General features: G+C 37.3%; 1 protein-coding gene across 1 annotated transcript in view; it reads left to right on the top strand.

The window, feature by feature from the left end:
- The window catches only part of sptlc2b (serine palmitoyltransferase, long chain base subunit 2b), a 29,645-nt gene extending 7,893 nt beyond the window's left edge, over window positions 1-21,752 (top strand). Inside the window, exons 2-12 of the mRNA XM_077220446.1 lie at window positions 3,964-4,158; window positions 4,766-4,920; window positions 7,601-7,749; window positions 8,754-8,878; window positions 10,368-10,461; window positions 10,729-10,834; window positions 11,254-11,473; window positions 11,570-11,696; window positions 19,687-19,822; window positions 20,314-20,443; window positions 21,112-21,752. Of these exons, the coding sequence (XP_077076561.1) occupies window positions 3,964-4,158; window positions 4,766-4,920; window positions 7,601-7,749; window positions 8,754-8,878; window positions 10,368-10,461; window positions 10,729-10,834; window positions 11,254-11,473; window positions 11,570-11,696; window positions 19,687-19,822; window positions 20,314-20,443; window positions 21,112-21,228 (1,554 nt within the window). The 3' untranslated portion in view covers window positions 21,229-21,752. The remainder of the gene's footprint in view (window positions 1-3,963; window positions 4,159-4,765; window positions 4,921-7,600; window positions 7,750-8,753; window positions 8,879-10,367; window positions 10,462-10,728; window positions 10,835-11,253; window positions 11,474-11,569; window positions 11,697-19,686; window positions 19,823-20,313; window positions 20,444-21,111) is intronic.
- Window positions 21,753-22,055: the final 303 nt, after the last annotated feature.

Genomic DNA, 22,055 nt, shown 5'->3' with positions numbered 1-22,055 from the left:
TTTGTTGTGGAAAAAAAAGAAAAGTTATTAATTTAGTTAATTTATATATATATAGCCACTCTGGAGAAAACTGTGAAAGGTGAAAAAGGCGACAGTGGCAAAGAACCAAAACTCCATCAGGTGACAGAATGGAGAAAAAAACTTTGTGAGAAACCAGGCTCTGTCAGGGGGCCAGTTCTCCTCTGGCCAATGAGCGAACGAAAAATGTATGATTATGATTCAGGCAGCATTACAGGTCAGAAGTCAGATTGGATTGGAACGTTCAGAATATCCAGTTCCATCTGGTTGAGGACCGGAGTCATCATGCTGGTATGGAGACGGGTTTGTTGAGGATCAGTGTCGATGGCTGTCGTGTCGATGAGGCCTTCACAGGGGAGAGTCTAGTTGACAACCTCTGCTGACACTTCAGGAATGCGTTGTGGTCATGTAAAGGCGCAGGTCCACCATCTGATCTGGATGTGTCCCGGGTCCGGCTGATTACAGTAAACCTCGGAAGAAACAGAAAGACTAAAATTAGCATAGATGCCATTCTTTTGATGATGTAACGAGTACATAAGGTGTTATAGGAAGTGTTCCCTGTTCCGGCTGACCTAATCAATGCAGCCTAACAATAATAATTTAACAGATTTTTTGAATAATAGGAATGCATAGTGTTCTACGTGTATGCCAGGTTGAAGAGATATGTTTTTAATCTGAATTTTAACTGACAGAGTGTGTCTGCTTCCCGGACAATGTTAGGAAGACTTTTCAAAAAGTTTAGGTGCTAAATAGGAAAAGGATCTACCACCAGCAGTCGATTCTGATATTCTAGGTATTATCAACTGGCCAGAATTTTGAGATCGCAATAAACGGGAAGGACTATAATGCGTTAAGAGCTCGCTCAAGTACTGAGGAGCTAAACCATTTAGTGCTTTGTAAATAATCAGCAATATTTAAAAATTCATACGATGTTTAATAGGGAGCCAATGCAGTGTTGACAGAACTGGGCTAATATGGTCATACTTCCTGGTTCTAGTAAGAACTCTAGCTGCTGTGTTTTGAACAAGCTGTGGTTTGTTTATTATGCGAGCAGGGCAACCACCCATAAGAGCATTACAATAATCTTGAGGTCATGAACGCATGTACTAACTGTTACTGTTACTAACTGCATTTTTCATTGAAAGCATATGTCGTAAGATATATTTTTAAGATGGAAGAATGTGGTTTAATAGATGCTAGAAACGTGGCTTTCAAATGAAAGATTGGTATCAAAGAGCACACCTAGGTTCCTAACCGACGACGAAGACTTGACAGAGCAGCCATCCAGTGTTAGACAGAATTCTAGATTATTACATATTACGAGGTTTTTGGTCTAATCATTAGAAACTGTTTTTTCAGAATTAAGTAGTAAGAAATTACTAGTCATCCAAATTTTTATATCAGCTATAGATTCCGGTAAGCTGAGTATCATCAGCATAACAGTGAAAACTAATGCCATGCTTCCTAATGATATCTCCTAAAGCCAGTTTTATGCTTCTGCGTCGAATCGACGGCGTACCCCCGCAGACACCTCTGCGTCGCCGCAAACCCCTCCGCCGTAGCTCGACGGGCACCTCCAAAAAATTTTAACTACGCGTCGAGGCGACGCAGACCACAAGGGCTGTGATTGGTCAGATGCACCGCGATGCAACTCAACCTGACGCAGAACCATAAAACGGCCACGACGCCGTAGGAGTCCCTGCGTAGCTACGCCGTGGAGTTGACGCAGAAGCATAATGAGGCCTTAAGGGTGGCATGTACAGAGTGAACAGCAACGGTCTTAGTACCGAGCCTTGTGGTACTCCATACTGAACTTGTGATCTATATGACATTTCTTAATTTACTACTCCAAACTGATAACGCGAGATACAACCACGATCGGATGATAAGAGCAAATAATTTGTGACTCTAATGAGAGCTGTCTCAGTACCATGATACGGTCTAAATCCTGACTGGAAATCCTTGCAGATATAATTTCTTTCTAAAAAGGTAACATAGTTGTGAGTAGGTGTGTCACGATTCTCCAAATCCTCGATTCGCTTAAATTTTTGATTCTAAGGTCACGGTTCGATTCGATTCTCGATTTTTACATTTACTTTTTTTAAAGCCGAAACCGGCCAATCAGGATGGTCTCTGTCTTACATGCACTTCATGAGGCACACACGCAAGGTGCTATACAGTTTGGAGCACAGTTTTTTCTGTCTCGCATGCGCGCTCCTGCTCGCTCACTCCAGATTCCGGGAGATTTTAACTAATTTGCGTGCATCAGGGAGCCGCTATCAATATGCGGGAGACTTCCGCGAGACTTGGGATGTCTGCAAACTGTGGCTTTTTTGAAGCGCGAACGTTGTCAACATAACTCACTGGAAATCAAAAAAATGTCCACACATGCGACTTCAATCAAAGAGGAGGGGGTTCAAGTTCTGTCAATGGGTCTCCTGCATCTGCAGTTGCCATGCAATCTTTTGAGTGGCTGTAGGTAAGTTAGAGGAGGTTGACCATAGACTCGCAGCACTTCTACACGCGTGTTTTTTCCGCTCGGCACGCCAACTGGACGTGACATGGGGGCGTGGCAGCATCGACGATTCCATTTTTTAATTCGAAGTTCAAGATTGTGAATTAATTTCGATCGATTTCGATTTAAAACATAGGATTTAAAATCGAAATTGTGACACCCTTAGTTGTGAGGATACTGCCTTTTCTGGTATCTTTGACAGAAAGGGTAGATTTGAGATTGGCCTGTAATTGACTAATTCTGTAGGATCAAGTTGTGTTTTTTTAATAAGAGGTTTAATAATAGCCATCTTAAACATTTTCGGTACATATCCTTGTGTCCAAGATGAATTAATGATATTAAGATGAGGATCTATGACCTCTGGAAGCATCTCTTTCAATAGCTTAGTCGGTATAGGGTCTATCATACATGTTGTCGATTTAGATGATTTAACGAGTTTAGACAATTCTTCCTCTCCTATAGCAATGAATGAATGGAATTTTTCCTCAGGGAGACTACAATGCACTGCCTGGTGCGATACTGTAGTAGACGGTTGCATAGTTATAAGTTTCTCTCTAATATTATCAATCTTGTAAGTAAAGAAGTTCATAAAGTCATTACTGCTATGGAAACTTCAGAAGTAGAAACTTTATTTCTTGTTAATTTTGCCACTGTATCAAATAAATACCTAGGTTGTGTTTGTTTTCTTCTAAGAGAGTCAAAAAATTTGCACATCTAGCCGTTTTTAAGGCCTTTTTGTACGCAATTCTTTTTGCATGCTCTCTCTCCACGAAATTCGAAAAAACGTCTAGTTTCTTTTTCTTCCAGCTATGATTCGTTTTTCTGGCTGCTCTCTTAAGGGCCTGAGTGAGCTCGTTGTACTACAACGTTGGACTATTTTCTTTAATCTTCTTTAAGTGCAAAGGAGCAACTGTGTCTAAATTGCTGGAAAAGAGTCAAAAGTTTCCGTCGTAATATCGAGTTTTAACCTATCTGGGATGCCGAGGAGATGAAACTGATCAGGTATATAATTATAAAGCAATCTTTAGTGGCAGAAGTTATGGTTCTAACATATTTGTAACACGGAGTCGGCTTTGCAGCCTAGGCTAAATTGAGTAAACCCGAGACTAGATAATGATCCGAGATGCTTGTGCTCTTATTTCAGTCTTTTAAAATAGTTGAATGAATGAATGCGCAGTACGTGCCTTAAATAAATTTAACAATGTTAAATATTTAGCCTAATTAATTTTAAACAGTAAACACAGTGCCATTGTGGACAAGATTACAGTGGACAAAATAAGTCTACTGTAATCTTTTCTTCTTCTTTTTTTTAAGCTGTACATTAACGTTGCTTTTATGCTGTTGATGTGTGCTTTGGTTTTAATTATGTGGCACACTTTGTAATCAATCTGTTGTTGTATGTTTAGATATTCTTTTTTTTCCCGCAACAGAACCATCATGCTTCATGCGCTTCACCTCTTTACAACAAGCCGTTTGCCGAGTCGTTTGAGGAGACGCCACTACTGGTGGCCGTCCTCACTTACGTGGGCTATGGCATCCTTACCATTTTTGGCTATCTGCGAGATTTCCTCAGGGACTGGAAGTTTGAGAAGTGTCATCTGGCCAGAGAGAGAGAACAGCAGAAGGTAGAGTTAAAACAATAAAGATTTGTAGTGTTGTTTGTATTTTTTTTGTTTGTAGTGCTTTCTTTATTAATAAGAATTTCAATTTTTTCAAATTTATTTAGTTTTGTGCTTAAGCCATTTCACATGACAGATGTTAAATAAAGTCAAAATAAAGTCAAAACAAAATAACAACAGAATGTACACGAAATTCCCTGTTCAAAAGTTTACATGATTTTTGTCACCTGGATGTTCAACGACTGTGTTTATGTTTTGTGATAGTTGTTTATGAGTCACCTGTTTGTCCCCGATCAGTTAAACTGTCCACTGTTCTTCAGAAAAATCCTCAGGGTTGTTTGAAAAATTTCCAGTAGTGATTGATTTTGAGATCAATCTTTTAATACTGAGGACAAAAGCTATAAATACTGATGTTCAAGAAGGCAATGCTGGCTGAGGGGCTAAATTTGTCTTTTGGGAAACATGTAACTATCTTATGTAGCTTTTGAAGAGCACTACTAAACAAAAAATAAGAAGTTGTGGTCAAAATAAGAACAATTTACCTCAAACACCATGCTCAAAAGTTTACACCCCTGGCTTTTGTTATATTTTTCTTTTAATGCTGTGTTCCCAGGATTTTGTTCCACTATACCAGGACTTTGAGAACTTCTACACCAGGAATCTGTACATGAGGATCAGAGATAACTGGAACAGGCCCATATGCAGCGTCCCTGGAGCCAAGATGGACCTGGTGGAGCAGGTCACACCTGACTACAACTGGACCTTTGAGTGAGTGTTAAATTGCGCCTACACCAGGATATGATCCAGTCTACCAGATCCCGTCAGAAGACATCTGTTTGTCTGAAATCTAAAACTTATCAGCAGGGTTTAGTCTGGTACCCTAAACCAGTTAAATGCAAGTTTGTCTGATTTCCGAACTAGTCAGCAGTAAACATTAGCAGAGTTTATTGAATAATTTTAGTTGTGTCTTTCTCAGTGCTCAGTCTGACTTCGTCTGACCACTATAAATTCGACAAGTGTTATTTTACCAAACCAAAGTCAATGGAAAATGACTGCTTTACAACATCAAGCCATGATGTAAAAACCTTGACAGGGCTCGACAGCTTGAAAGACACTCGGGCCAGTTGATGGCAACACGCATTCAAAGCGCGTGCCCAGAACGCCGCGTCTCACAGCGTGAATACTTTTGCATGTCTTTCTGAGCTTGCATAGACATATTCACACAAAATTGTAAAATCGGTCATCTTGTCGAGTATCATCGTAAATATAGTCGGTTGTCTTAGATGAACTTAAGACGTGATATAAGATGTATGTGTAACAATTTATTGTATCCGTGCATCTCTTAAAGTGACAGCAGCCTAATATTCCTGCTGCTGACTGTTATTATATGTTAATCAAACAAAAGACAGAAAAAAACGCTCACTGCTCTTGACTGAGTAACTGTGATAAGGTTTTATCTATATTTATGCAGTGATATTTTATAGTTCATTACTATTTCTGTACCTGAAAATTTAGTTTAGACCTACATGAAAAACCTGAAAAGAACTGTTTATTTCATTTGTATATGTTTGTTCTGTTGTATTTATTTGTGCTATTGCTCATAATTTGATTATTTGTTCTTATTTTATTACTGACTGTCTTTAACTATATTTTAAATTTATATTTAAGCTAGTAGTTTTTGGTGTCATAACCTTATTTATTAAGTTTACATGGATCAAAAACAACTAAAACAATAACTAGGCCTACTTTATTTTATTTTATTATTAATTACTTTTTTTGTGATGGGGCCAATTTTGGCAGGGCAAGTTAAAGATTTAACCACTGGCCCGACCGGGCCACTTGAGATGGAGACCTTTCGCTTATTACTTTTGAAGGAACCACAGAGCACAACATAAGATTACTGGAACAGTAATAGAAAATTATATAAAATGATTCAAATGTGAAAAGTACATTTACATTTATGCATTTGGCAGACGTTTTTATCCAAAACGACTTCCATTGCATTTCAAGGTACACATTTACATTCTTATTGAAAAATCCAAGATGGACCTGGTGGAGCGGGTCACATCTGACTACAACTGGACATTTGAGTGAGTGTTAAATTGTGTCTACGCCAGGATATGATCCCGTCTACCAGGGGCCTGTACCATGATGGTAGTTGAACAAACTCAGGGTTACAGGATTAGTTTCGAGTTGACAAAACCAAACCAATCCAACCAGGCTTTGTTGGTACCATGATGCTGATCATCAACTTTCTCTGTCAACTCAGGCTTTGATCCTGAGTTTAGGAGTTTAGGTGTGACATCAGTAGCGAACAGCCAATCACACGCTGAGAAAGAGTGAAACTGAGATTAATTTCTCGCGAGAGAAGCAACGCAATTCACTTATTAAATAAAAGTATTAAAATATTAAGAATTTAAACAAATTTACACCGCAAGAAGAAAATAGCTATCAATGAAAGAGGACAACTAAAAGAAAAAGTCTCGCTACTGTATATCAGTGCAAGTAAAAGTTGTGAAGTTATTTTATACAGTTGATAAAGGTATAGAGAGAATTGAACATTTAAGCTCACATGTAGTCATTTTATAGCTTCATCTATTGATGCTAAAGCGAATTTATTTTACCTTTATATATTTATTCATTTAAACTGCTTAATAATAATTAACTGAAATTGTACATGTGTGATTAAGGGTATAATAATTACATAAATAATATCTAAATCATACAAATTTATTATTCTAAATATGCATCACTAAAAACCAGACAATTTTATCTTTAAAAATCATTTGCTATGTAGTGACCTTTAATTTGGAGTAGAAACAGGTGGAGTGACTTTATCGCATCAGTCATGTGACACTTTGCTCACAGCTGATTGGTCCAAGTTCGGTTTGCAACCTCTTACCTGGAACATAACCTGCCCCGGACCAGGTTAGCCGTGGAGCGTAAGTTACTATGGCGATGAACACTGCTAAAAGCCAAACCACTTTCATGGTCCCTAAAACCCAGGGTTGACGCAAACTAAACTGAAACATAGCTGGCTAGCCACCTAAACCGGCTTCATGGTATAGGCCCCAGATCCCGTCAGAAGACATCTGTTTGTCTGAAAACTTATCAGCAGGGTTTAGTCTGATACCCTAAACGTACTTTTACCCTAAAAGTAATAAAGCTAAAAAGAAAAAAACAGCAGAAAGGGTTACATTTGTCATCTTCGCATTATTTTTCACATAGCATTATTTTGCTTCGCTACAGCTATGATAATAAGACATCCACATTTGGGGGCGGAGCAATGAAGGGAGGGGTGTGTTTGTTTGGGTTGATTTCAAATATCAACAGTGTTTCTCAGAAATCGCTTACTGCATCTTTAAAGGTGATGTCTGTCATTGTTATTAGTATTAGAATTAATTAGTATTTTTCAGATGCTCAGGTTATTCCATGTTCTTTCCTGCAGACACACAGGGAAGATTCTGAAGGATGTTATTAATATGGGCTCTTATAACTACCTGGGCTTCGCTGAGAACTCCGGCACATGCGCCGACGCTGCCTCTGAGTGCACTGTGAAATATGGCGCGGGGGTGAGCAGCACCAGGCAGGAGATGGGTAATAAATCTCTCTCAATCTTTACAGCCGTTACTTCTCTGGTTTAATAGGGGACAAATAATGGTCTGACACTTTTGGGGTAGGTTTTAAAGGATCATATACTTGGTCCTCTTATAATATTAATCAAGACTTTGTCCTTAATTTTACGTTGTCATGATAATTTTATTTTCTACCCTCTCAATGACCCTTAGAATACTTATTCATATATTCAGTTCTTGTTAAGAGTTATTCATCCCATGGGATGAGGATATGCTTTTATGGTGAAATGGTGAAAAGAAATGTGCAGCACAATGAAAGACTCTTATTTCTTATCAGACCTTTATCATTGTTTCCCTGCAACTTCTTGCAGAGGTAGAGAGCTCAGAAGCTGATTTTCGTCCCTTTTTTAAAAAACGCGTTGCTCAGTTGAGACTTAAGGGATAGTTCACCCAAAAATGAAAATTCTGTTCCTTTACTATCATTTACTCACCCTCAAGTTGCTCCAAACCTGTATGAGTTTCTTTCTTCTGCTGAGCACAAAAGAATATATTATGAAGAATGAAGGTAAACACAGAGTTGACGGATGCCATTGATTTCCATAGTATATTTTTCCCATACTATGGAAGTCAATGGTGTCCATCAACTTTTTGGTAAGCAATATTCTTCAAAATATCTTATTTTGTTTTCAGCAGAAGAAAGAAACTTATATGGAACAACTTGAGGGTGAGTAAATGATGACAAAATCATCAAAAAAGTTTTCTTTTTGTGTGAACTACACAATTACTCAATGCTAATTCTCAGTCAAAACTGTGCTAATTTATGAACAAATGAGTTTTTAACTGACAAAAAAAAAAGTTTTACATTTGTCATAAATGGCTTGTGTGAATGGGGAGTTTTGATTTGTTAATATTGTATGAAAGTATGATGCCTGCATAATGGATCTTTATAATAATAATAGAGCTGTTTTTGGTGCTTTATTTGGGTTGGAAATGTTACATCATTGAGATATTTGTTATCTCTTGTAGGAAATCTCGACAAGCACGAGGAGCTGGAGAAGCTGGTGGCCAGGTTTTTAGGGGTGGAGTCATCCATGGTGTTTGGAATGGGCTTTGCTACAAACTCCATGAATATTCCTGCGCTGACGGGAAAAGTAAGGGTATTACTATAAGCTCAAACATTAAATCAAATGGAATGCTACGAATTTCCTTTTCACTTCAAAACAAAGCAGGGTGGGAAGGAACATTAGGGTTAGGCCGTTCTGTTTTTGTTCTTTTATTGAAATACTCCCAATGGCCATATCGGTTCCTTGACAGATTTCTTTGGCTCACACTGGTATTTTGTCACGTAACATGTTCTTGAAAGCCTTTATTCTTTAGGATGTGTACACACATTCCTGGTTTCATTCACAAAAGATTTGATTACTTTTGATTAACATTCCAACTTGTCCTGCCAAATAAAAAAATTAAACAACATTTTTCCCCCACCTGGAAATCCTGTTCAATCAGGAAAATAACTACTTCAGTAGGCTTCAAAATACATTGATTTTGAATCTAGGATACAAAATCTAATATAAAGAAAAAAACAAAATCATTATGATGTTAAATAAATTCCCATTCGACTAAATGTAAGGGAATATAAACAAGAGCTTGATGAACTTTAAAAACTTTCTGTTATTTTCAGAACTCAATTTATTGACATTTATTGTAACTGAGTTGCAAAACTCTTTCTGAAAGTTTGCAATTTCTTGTTTTCAAACCTGAGTACATTGACACATGACTTTCCATGTCAAGAACTCTTAATCTGTGTTCAGAAACTTTACTCATCTTGTCATTGTAAAGTAATGAGGAAGTACAGATACCATTATTCCTAAACACCAGAAAAACTAATACAATTAAAGGTACTCTGCAAATGAATAATATGTTCTTTCTCATATTTAAAAAAGAGAGAGATTATCCTACTGCTCATAAAACATATACTACTAAGGTTAAGAGGTATAACCAGTTTAGATGAAAAATATCTCAAGCTGACTTTACTGCAGCTATACCCATTTATAGACACGGTACTTCCTTGAAAATAAATTCCAGCACAGCTTTACAACAACTATAATGAAATTACCTTTTATAATAGATAATGCTTTACAGTGAACTCTGTTGGAGAGCTGCATATGACATTGTATCTGTTCAATAAAATACCTTACTCACCTGTTGAGTAAATAACATTCACATGCGAGTGACGCATGTTCCCAAGAATTCCATCCCGCCCAGTCTAAAATATTAAAAAAAATTTATAGGCTTACCATAGTGTATCAGGGTAATATAAAATCACATTTTGGAAAAAGGATTGATGATGTATTGACTCATTATTTAAATGTTGCGAATTTTGTACACAAAAGTTACATAGTGCACCTTTAAGTATGTCAAAACTTGTGCTGTTACTGGTTATGTCTAGCAGCTGTAACTCTGCATATCCTTCTGAAGAATCCCAGTTCACTGATCATTTGAGTCAAAAAAGGGTAAAAAAAAGTTTCTTTTTTATCTCCTCAACTCAGCACTGTGGACTTCAGCCAACCGCTTTAGTGTTATTTAATGTGCATTCTTGCTTTTCATTCAAATTAACGTGTGTGTATGTGTGTGTGTTAGGGCTGTCTGGTCTTAAGTGATGAGCTCAATCATACGTCTCTGGTTCTGGGTGCCCGACTCTCTGGCTCTACCATCCGTGTATTTAAACACAACAGTAAGTTCATGCTAGTTTTTTGCCTACACTGAAAGTAAAAGCAAAACAATCAGAGCCAAATCGGATTATATTTGATGTTATACAGGATTGTGGACCAATTTGATTTCACGGTAGGCCGTGCTACTCCATCATTACTGAACACTTTTGTCTGGGAATAAATGAGTCATTGGTGATAAATGTACAGGTGAATAGGCATTCTGCCAGTGTAAATGAAAATAATGCATTAAAGCCTGGTCATAAATACAAATTTTTAACCATTATTTTCAGATATGCAAAGTCTGGAGAAGTTGCTCCGGGATGCTATCGTGCACGGCCAACCTCGAACCCACCGGCCCTGGAAGAAGATCCTCATCCTCGTTGAGGGAATTTACAGGTACAGTAGACATCTTTTCAGACTTGAGCAGAAACCCTGATGTGATTTGTGCAAAAACATATGCAAAGGCAGGCTGGTTTGCATACTTTTTCTGGTTTAGAGGAAGGCCATTTCATTCTTTTTTGTCTAGAAATTGCCAGAGGCAAGCAATAATAATAATGATATCATATTTACCACATGCACATTGTAATGCCAGAGGAGGATGGGATGGGACAATGTAAAAAATAAAGCTGAAATGTAAATTTAAGTTACTGTTTTATATAATCAGAGAATTTTCAAATCTTTCGAAAAATATTGTTTTCTTCCTGGCTATCAAATAGTTGAATCATAAACACCATAAACACTCCATTTTCACATACTGCAATATCTAGTCCTCTATGAGTATGCATTAATGTTACACCTGCATTCTTCGTTTTTAGCATGGAGGGCTCAATAGTACGACTTCCAGAGGTCATTGCCCTAAAGAAAAAATACAAGGCTTACCTGTACCTGGATGAGGCCCACAGTATCGGGGCACTAGGACCAAGAGGCAGAGGTGTGGTGGACTACTTTGGCCTGGATCCATCTGACGTTGACATCATGATGGGCACTTTCACCAAGAGCTTTGGTGCTGCTGGAGGATACATCGGAGGAAAGAAGGTTTGTCGACAGTTTAGCTGTCAATCCAAATTCCAGAGTTTATAATTGGCGTAATGAATAATTCTCTCTCTTTGTATTTGTTTTTTTTTTTTATAGGAGCTGATTGATTACCTCCGGTTACACTCTCACAGTGCAGTTTATGCTACATCAATGTCCCCACCAGTCACCCAGCAGATTATCGCTTCCATGAAGTGCATTATGGGAGAGGATGGCACCACATTAGGTGAGTTTCGAATTTTATTCAAGATCAGTTCTAATAAATATTACTTGGAATAATCTTTTTGTGGGTTTTATTCAAAATATTGTTTGTAATGTAATAAGATGAGATAAGCCTTTATTGTCTCCTTTTGGAGAAATTCGTCTTGGGCATTCGAAAGAACAATGGTGGCACATTGCGCATAACACACAACAAACACACAATTAACCTACACAGAACATGCTCATAATTATCCCATTCAGTACTTCAATTTACATCCCACAACCACACTCAATACCCACACAACTTTCCTCACATTCACAGAAAAACAGAAGAACACCCGCATCAACTTTAGCTCAACCAATTACCAAGCCATGCTTAATTGTGTTCAGTCTGTGGTGTAAAAAGGTCGCATTAGCAATTAAAGAAAAACACTTAAGTAAAACATGGTCAGGTCAAAGTGTCAATTTTTAATCCCAAATGTTTATACATTTCACAGGCAGTCCACTGTATGAAGAATTTTTGAGTATAATATGTCACAGTTTACTTTATTTTGCTATCCTCACTTACATAAATGAACTATATTGTCCTGCACCCACTAGTAAAACAATTCAGAAAAATATATCTGGTGTCTGAATATTTTTTGGTTTGACTGTACCTAATGTGGTAGTAATAGTGTAATTGTACATTTACAGTATATGTAATGTCAAAAAGAGCCAGTAGATGGCAGCATTAACTCAGAATACTGTTGAAAAATTCAGTGTCCATTTATGTAACCAAAGCCCAGTTCTATAAGTTTAATTTGGATTCAGAATAATCTAGACGTGGAAATACCATGTTTTGCAATCCAGGATCAGGTCAAATCCATCTTACTTTTGTGCTGGTTTTTCAAAGCAAAATAGGACTAGATCACCACTTTTTCAGATTACCAAATATGGATTTACCCGTGCTCTAAATATGGTTACATTTCACAATGTGCTATGTAAAGAACTATAAGTGTTTTATTTGAAGAGAAAGAAAAAAATACAAACAAACATCTCCCTTCTTTTTCAATTTTCTTTAAACGGTCAGACCCCTACAGAGGCACTAAAGGGACATATGGGGTGATGGGGGAAAAAATATATTAAATGGGAGATATATTTTAATGCTTTAGCATTTTGTTGGGCAAAAAGTTTTACATTCCTCCAAGAAACTTTGCGCTCATTGGCAAAGAACAAACATATTGAGAGTGAATGCAACATTTCTTGAGAGAGTGCAAAAGCTTTAAAAGGAATTTTTCCTTCACTGACATTACCATGTCCCTTTAGCCCCTCATGTGACCCACAACTAAAAACAAAGATACGGGTCCTTCTAAAAAAATTAGCATATTGTGATAAAGTTCATTATTTTCCATAATGTAATGATAAAAATTAAACTTTCATATATTTTAGATGCATTGCACACCAACTGAAATATTTCAGGTCTTTTATTGTTTTAATACTGATGATTTTGGCATACAGCTCATGAAAACCCAAAATTCTCAAAACATTAGCATATCATGAAAAGGGTCTCTAAACGAGCTATTAACCTAATCATCTGAATCTACTAATTAACTCTAAACACCTGCAAAAGATTCCTGAGGCTTTTAAAAACTCCCAGCCTGTGTCATTACTCAAAACCGCAATCATGGGTAAGACTGCCGACCTGACTGCTGTCCAGAAGGCCATCATTGACACCCTCAAGCAAGAGGGTAAGACACAGAAAGACATTTCTGAACAAATAGGCTGTTCCCAGAGTGCTGTATGAAGGCACCTCAGTGGGAAGTCTGTGGGAAGGAAAAAGTGTGGCAAAAAACGCTGCACAACGAGAAGATGTGACCGGACCCTGAGGAAGATTGTGGAGAAAGACCGATTCCAGACCTCGGGGGACCTGCGGAAGCAGTGGACTGAGTCTGGAGTAGAAACATCCAGAGCCATTGTGCACAGGCGTGTGCAGGAAATGGGCTACAGGTGCCGCATTCCCCAGGTCAAGCCACTTTTGAACCAGAAACAGCGGCAGAAGCGCCTGACCTGGGCTACAGAGAAGCAGCACTGGACTGTTGCTCAGTGGTCCAAAGTACTTTTTTCGGATGAAAGCAAATTTTGCATGTCATTCGGAAATCAAGGTGCCAGAGTCTGGAGGAAGACTTGGGAGTAGGAAATGCCAAAATGCCTGAAGTCCAGTGTAATGTGACCACAGTCAGCTGCTGGTGTTGGTCCACTGTGTTTTATCAAGGGCAGGGTCAATGCAGCTAGCTATCAGGAGATTTTGGAGCACTTCATGCTTCCATCTGCTGAAAATCTTTATGGAGATGAAGATTTCATTTTTCAGCACAACCTGGCACCTGGTAAATGGTTTACTGACCATGGTATTACTGTGCTCAATTGGCCTGCCAACTCTCCTGACCTGAACCCCATAGAGAATCTGTGGGATATTGTGAAGAGAAAGTTGAGAGACGCAAGACCCAACACTCTGGATGAGCTTAAGGCCGCTATCGAAGCATCCTGGGCCTCCATAACACCTCAGCAGTGCCACAGGCTGATTGCCTCCATGCCACACCGCATTGAAGCAGTCATTTCTGCAAAAGGATTCCCGACCAAGTATTGAGTGCATAACTGAACATAATTATTTGAAGGTTGACTTTTTTTGTATTAAAACAAACACTTCTTTTATTGGTTGGATGAAATATGCTAATTTTTTGAGATAGGAATTTTGGGTTTTCATGAGCTGTATGCCAAAATCATCAGTATTAAAAACAATAAAAGACCTGAAATATTTCAGTTGGTGTGCAATGAATCTAAAATATATGAAAGTTTAATTTTTTTCATTACATTACGGAAAATAATGAACTTTATCACAATATGCTAATTTTCTGAGAAGGACCTGTATACAAACTGTCTTTATAGCTCATTGTTAAGGATTACAGAAGATGTTTTGTTTTGTAATATACACAAAAACACAAAAAAGTACACAGGTGAACAGCATGTGAGCCAAAGTACATCATGCAACAATGTTTGTTATGATAACAATTTATTTATATAGCACTTTTAAGTGCTTCACAAAAGGCAAAAAGACTACAAGAGCATTACAAAATATAAAACCAAGATCATAATTAATACATAAAAATAAAATAAAAACCCACAAGAATCTAAATGCTTCACAAAGTAGCAAAAGCACATTTATACAAATACATTTTGACAGATTTAAAAACAGACTAAGACCCAGTAGATCTAATCTCCATTGGCAAGCAATTCCATAACATTGGTGCCTTCACTGCAAAAAGCTCTTTCACCTTTTGTTTTATATCTAGATCTTGGAACAGCCAACAATCCATGATTTGAAGATCTGAGACACCTGACTGTTTCATGAGGTCTTAAAGGTTCTGCTAAATACTTAGGTGCCAAACCATGAAGCGCTTTATGTGTCAATAATATTATCATTAAAACGATCCTAAAATTAATTGGTAGCCATTGTAGTAAAGCTAAAACTGGACTGATATGATTAAAAGATCTAGTTCGAGTCAGTAATCTGACAGCAGCATAAAATAGCATGATAAAATACTTTGATTTAAAGAAGAAAACAGGGTGTTACAATAATCCAGGCAAGATGAAATAAAAGCATGAATAAGCCTTTCTGTGTCTTTAAATTTTAAAATCTGTCTCAACTTGGAAATATTTCTTGATTAATAAAAACAAGATTGAACAATCTTTTATTTGATATTCAAAATTTAAAATAGTCAAAGTAAACACCCAGATTTTGTACTACATGTTGAATATTGGGAAAGATGTAATTAAGACTCAATCTTACTTTTATTAGAGCCCTGAGCATATATCACTACTTCAGTTTTATTAGTATATAGCTGTTTGTTATATTATTAATAACCACAACTCTTGGTTTCCAATATAATGCATGTGTGAACACATGATTAACAAAATAATCACATGTTAAGAGCATACAGAAAGTACTAGTGGAACAAATTAATTGCCTGGGCTCAGTTGAAAATGGGTTGTTTAAAATAAGGGGGAAAAAAGGATTCTGAAATCGGATTAGATCACAAAATCCAGTCTTGGTTTTTATTTGGATCAAATCGTCAGTTTGTGTTGTTCAAAACTCTTTTTAAAACTATTTAAACAAAGAAAGTACCTTGGATTTCAGGAACAAAAATGTATCAAACCTTAGTGCTAAAAGGAGTAACCTTCCAGTGTTTGTGTTATTTAAACAGATTTGTTATTGTTGTTGTTCAGGAAGCTATAAATAATCTGAAATGACAGTAGTTGACCTGAAAGAAAAACAATTATAGAATGCAGTACATATTTTGCATATTGAATTTTGGAACACAGTGGCATCTGATATCAAGCTTGCGTAGCTATTAGCAGGAATTATTTGCGTCAATTTACTTGAATTCCTTGAACTTCATGAACATTTCCAGTGTTGAAAAGTGCTAATTATCAACAGTCACACAATCTTTTTGAGTTTGTTTAGGAAAAGTAAACTCGATGACTCAGCGATGGGTTACACAATGTTAACTTCATCTCTGCTGACAGTTTGAGGCAGCAAACTCAGTTTCACCCCTGATTGATTCAGCAGGGCGTTCGTTTGGAAAACCACATCTATACCCCAAACACACACACCGCGTCTGGAAACTCTTCAAGCCCTTGTGAGGCTTTAACGCGAGAGAAAGTGGGCCGAGCTTTCCTCTTTGTGGGATAATGGATGCTGATGGACCTCGAAGACTTAGTGAGTTCCTTCAGCGCTAGGGCAGTACAGTTTGTGAATGTGTTGGAGAGGACTTATGTTATATTTATGTGAAGAGAAGGATTTCTGAGGTTCTCAGCAAAGAACCTTGTAGAAACCTCTCGTCTCCAGCTCAACTTGTAGAGCACTGCACTAGGAACACCAAAGTCATGGGTTATATTTCCAGAGATCACACATACTGATAAAATGTACAGTTTGACACACATTAGGAGTACACTTCAAACCGTGGACACGCACACCCGGAGCAGTGGGCGGCCATTTCGCTGTGGTGCCCGAGGAGCGATTGGGGGTTCAGTGCCTCGTTCAAGAACACCTCCGTCATTTCCTGTCGGTAATGAGAATCAAACCCTCAACCTTTGGGTTACCAATCTGGCTCTCTAACCATTAGGCCACGACTGCCTAATACATTGATTATACATAGAAAGTGAGTAAAGCTGTCAGTTATTGTCCTGTTATTAATGAATCTTACGAAACTGCATAATGAATTTCTTATTTACATAATCTCTACACTTTGTTAGTTATAATGAGAGGTGTCAAGAGAAAGTGTAGAACTCGCGCTGAACAAATCTATGCCGTTTTAAGCGATTTCTTAAGCGCAGTGATTTAAGTACTTCTGGTTGACCATTATCATGCGCTAAACAGGCATGTCTGTGATTGGCTACAATTCTCAACAATGCAGAAACACATTGTAAGTTATGTCTTTTGATGGAGCGGGGGTAAAATTAATACTATGCTGTGATTAACACTTTTGATGCTTAGGTAATCGCAGCTGTAATCGAAATTTGAGATTTAATTGTGCAGTCCTAGATCCTGTTATGCTAAAATACAAAATGTATAACCATCAGACATGGCAAACCTGTTCATCATATCACTGCACATCCATAGAGGACATCTTTTAAAGTCTGCATATAGTATGTCAGAGTAAAACCTTCTTGAACGAGATCAAATGGAGGGCTTGGGACTTAATGTAGGACTTAATTTTGTCTATCAGGAATTGATTGGGTTGTTCAATCGTTGTCACTTTCTATTTGCTGTGATCGTTTCATGTGAGTGACAGGTTGCTGGAGGAGAGGATTGAAACTGTAAATGTAAACTGGTCTGGTTATTGGTCAACCGTATAGTTGAGTGGTGCAGGGATGACATCAGAGCCCGCAAGTCTAATTCGCCTCTGATTCCTTCAAGGTTTTTTTATATATAACAAAACGTCAAAGTATCGTCAAGTTATGTTTACCACAGGCTTTATTTTACACATGAATCGAAAACCCCCATAATAAAATTCCATAGGAAAATCTCGAAGGAACCAGTAGCGAATTATTCTTCCTGGTTCTGACGTCATTCCTGACGCTCTCTATTACCATATTATTGCGGAGCATATTAACTTTTTGATTAAAGATTACAAGGACATGTTTTGTTTGTTTTTTGTAATAATAGTGTCATTTTTATATATAATAAATACTGCATTCCATAAAAAAGGAAATGTAATTTCATGGTGATTTTTACTTCACACGTCAGGAAGTAGAGTTATCAAAAGAGTACCGACTTCGGTACCAAGTCGGTATTGAAATAAAAAAATGTGACGATACCAGCATTTCCCTCTAGCATTTTGAGCGATGTTGAACAGATTTTTAAAAACACCTCTGATTGGCCATTGTGTTGACACACTCAACATATATTGGCGCTTTTCCACTGGATGTTATGGCTCAGTATGGTTCGGCTCGGTGCGGCACGGTTCGGCTCGCTTCGCTTTTCCACTGCGTGGTACGGCTCGGCACGGCACGGCTCAGTTCGCGTTAGCTCGGTAGCTTTTCCACTGCAATTAGTACCGCTTCAAAGTGGGTGGGATTTTGACTGATCGTTATAGTTTATCCGCTCCTCGGCAACTAACAAGAGGAACGTCTACGTCAATATGTCTCTGATTGGCCATTGTGTTGACGCACTCAACGTAATATGTCTCTGATTGGCCATTGTGTTGACGCACTCAACATATATGTCTCAGATTGGCCATTGCTGGTATATAAATTTCAGGACCGACTTGGTACCGAGGTCGGCACTTTTTGATCTTCTACTGGAAGAATGCCACTTAATTAATTTACTAATAGAATACCTGTTGAATACAACAGTTGTTCTGGATCAGCATATTTTGTTGATCCTGGAAAAACATTCCTGTCTGAAGTTCTAACCTTATCGCTACCCCTAAACCTACCCATAACTTTTCCCTAAAATCAGAGGGAAATGATAGGTGAATAACACTGATGTAGAAGCACATAACCTTGGTTGTAACACATAAATTATAAACTCGTCCCTCAAATCTGATTGGTTGATTGGAATGTTGTTCCAGGATTAACAAAGAAGTTTATCCAGAAACATGTTGCACTTGTCTGAAATCATCACGTTCAGTCATTTCCTCATAGCTGCTGTGGGTTGAGTTTTTTCAAATTTCTCTTCAAGCCTCTACCAATATTCTCAATCTTGAATATTGTGAGAGAGCTTTCCTTTCTCAGGAGCCCCTCACTATGAATGGAATGTCAAACAAGTGAAAACTAATACAGGAGAGTATATCTCTACCTCTCCCCAGAGGATCATTCTGCAGTGTTCAAAGTGGATTTGAATTCCTTTGGCTTCAGATAAAACGGCCTCCCCATTTTCATTTGCTATGTGCTGGTATGGAACTTGTTTGCAATTTAGCTTTTCGTCATTCCTGTTGTTGGATATGAATGTATGAATGACACAATGAAAATGACAAAAACCCTGCTTTTATAATCAAATGCTTTTATAATCAAAAAAAAACAAATTGACAAATATTAACATTGTCATAACCAATGCAACATAATGACATAAAATGCAAAAGTAAGCCTACAAAGATCCTTTAGAACCCTCTCTGTTAACTATAATGTAGTTGTTGTCAAACAAACATTATGTAATAGATTTTCCATATTATTTTTGCCATATTGATAATATTAAGAAATGAATCTGTTGGTATCAATTGCCTCCCCCTACACTTCCACCTAATGTTAAACCTACCCGTTGCCTTTCAACATCCACTTATTTAGCTGCTGTCGCATCCCTTGACATGCCATCTACTTTTCCCTTTCTTTTTTTATTTTAGCCCCCGACAGCTTTTTTGTTTTATCCGGCTTTTTCGACGACAACTCACTACTCGTACCTGCTCGCTCAGCACTCACGGAGACCCCGCCCGCTTACCGATATTACATTATATTGAATTGTATTTTCTTTTTTTTTGCAGGTCAGGAAAGACTCTGTCAGCTGTCAGATAACACAACCTACTTTCGCAGGAGATTACATGAGATGGGTTTTATCATCTATGGGAACAATGACTCCCCTGTTGTACCCTTGATGCTTTACATGCCAGCTAAAATCGGGTCAGTATCACTTTTTGTTCAACAGAATCTTGGCTATTGTATTTGATAAGATGCTAGCTAGAGGATTAAACAGATTATTTTTAATGATTTTTAAAGAATATGTTCAACTTGATTCCATCTTTGCAGGAAGCGTTTGTATGTTTTGTGTGGATGTGTGCGTGTGTGTCTGTGTGTGTGTGTACCTGGTATTCCCTAAGTTTTGAGGACCAAATGTCCCCACAAGGATAGTAATGACAGTTATTTTTGACCTTATATACCTATATAGACCCTATATACCTTATATAGACCCTGTATATAAATCATACACAGTTTTTTGAAAATGCAGAATGTTTTTTGTGATGGGTAGGTTTAGGGCTAGTGTTAGTGTAGGGTGAAAGGATATAGTTCTTACAGTATAAAAACAATTATGTTTATGGAAAGTCCCCATTAAAAAACATGGAAACGTTTTGTGTGTGTGTTTAATGAATACATTTTGTGTGATTGCTGTTTAGAGCATTTGGGCGGGAGATGCTGAAGAGGAACATTGGGACAGTGGTGGTTGGGTTTCCCGCCACACCCATCATTGAATCCCGTGCACGTTTCTGTGTTTCTGCCGCCCATACGAGAGCAATGCTTGACACAGTGAGTATCACATAACCACTAATGAAATAATAATTGCAAAAGTAATGACAAAAAAAGTCTTTGTTTTGTTTTTCATTTTGATTTCGGGATAAAATGGTATCCTGAGATGTTCTTGATAGGTTTCATTAGATTCATGCATCAATCTGTTTATGTATTAGGCAGATGGAAAGAAGAAAACATGCAAATGATGAATAAAAATACCTGTCTTGTTGGCTTTCTTTTTAACTTAACTTTACCTATTGGCTCTTTACCATGGCTCATTGGCAAGTTTTCTTCCTATTCATTGACGAAAAGGTCAATTGATTTTCGTTTTTTGTCATCAAAAACTGGGTTTTATTTAGTTATCATCTCGGGAAAAATCGTCAGGGAAAAAATTACGTTGAGGAAAACTATGATGGAAATTATCCATCAACGAAATCAACACCTTTTATGCTAGATCTGTCCCTACTCAACCCCACTGCTAATGTTTTCAAAGCACACAAAGCGGTAGAGACTGCAAATCATTCATCTATGAAACTCTGACTCACCTCGCAGTCCACCAGAGTACATAAACATTAAAGGAATAATTCACCCCAGAAATAAACATTCTGTCACCATTTAGCAAACCCACCCTACCAAACATTTATTCAAATGTTAATAACTCCAGTGTCTCTTCTTTACTCTTTCAGGCTTTAAATGCCATCAGTGAAGTTGGGGATCTTCTCCAGCTGAAATACTCAAGAAAAAACAGGCCTGAGAGTGAAGAATCTGACTGTTTTTGGTATCTGGAGAGCCACCAGGACTAGCACTTTCTCACGATGCTCTTTCTTCCATCCCAGAGCCACGTTTTTCCTGTTTGTCTGTTTCGTGTCTTAACTTATTTGGCATTTTCATGTTGATTCATTTCAGTGGATACTCATTGAAGCCCACTACTTGACCTAATTTCAAGTCTTACCTCTGGGTTCAGTAACCAATATTCATTTCAACGTGCAATATCAACTTAATAGAGACTTCACGTCTCTATGTTCAGCATACGAAATGACCCAGGATAAAAGTGAATGTGCATTAGCATGTTGTTCAACCTTCTACATTGTATAAAAACACACGAGAATACACAAAATCATTTTCTGATATTTTATGAAAAAATATTTTTAAGGTTTTTGTCTTGTTTTCCATTTAAAATATCTAAAACAAGATGAATTTACTCAGTTAGATTTTTTTTTTTTTTACTCCATTTGCAAATAATGCTGTGTTAATAAATATTAAGTAAAAACCTTTTACTTAATATTTATTAAGAAAATAAAAAAATGTGCTTTAAACAAGAAAAAAACAATATGCCAATGGGGAACAATTTGATACATTTTGCTTTAAATTGGTCTTTAAGGAAAGGGAAAATTAACTATAATGAGATTTTGATTTTGCTAGAAAACAAGACAGAAATCCTGATTATGAAAATGATTTTTGCAGTGTACAGAAAAACAATGACCACAGAAATGGCACCTTTAGAAAGTGTCATCTTTTAATGAGAAATAAGCTTTATATGTACACTTCTGAAGGAGAGAATTTATTATGGCTAAACTTATAGCTTAAGTAAATAAGAATATGAGTTCATATCCATATAAATATATCCATA

Source organism: Siphateles boraxobius, unplaced genomic scaffold (genome assembly GCF_051911475.1).
Source record: "Siphateles boraxobius isolate OS27281-9 unplaced genomic scaffold, OSU_SipBor_1 8, whole genome shotgun sequence".
Taxonomy (NCBI): Eukaryota; Metazoa; Chordata; class Actinopteri; order Cypriniformes; family Leuciscidae; genus Siphateles; species Siphateles boraxobius.
This window is presented reverse-complemented; position numbering and strand designations above follow the sequence as displayed.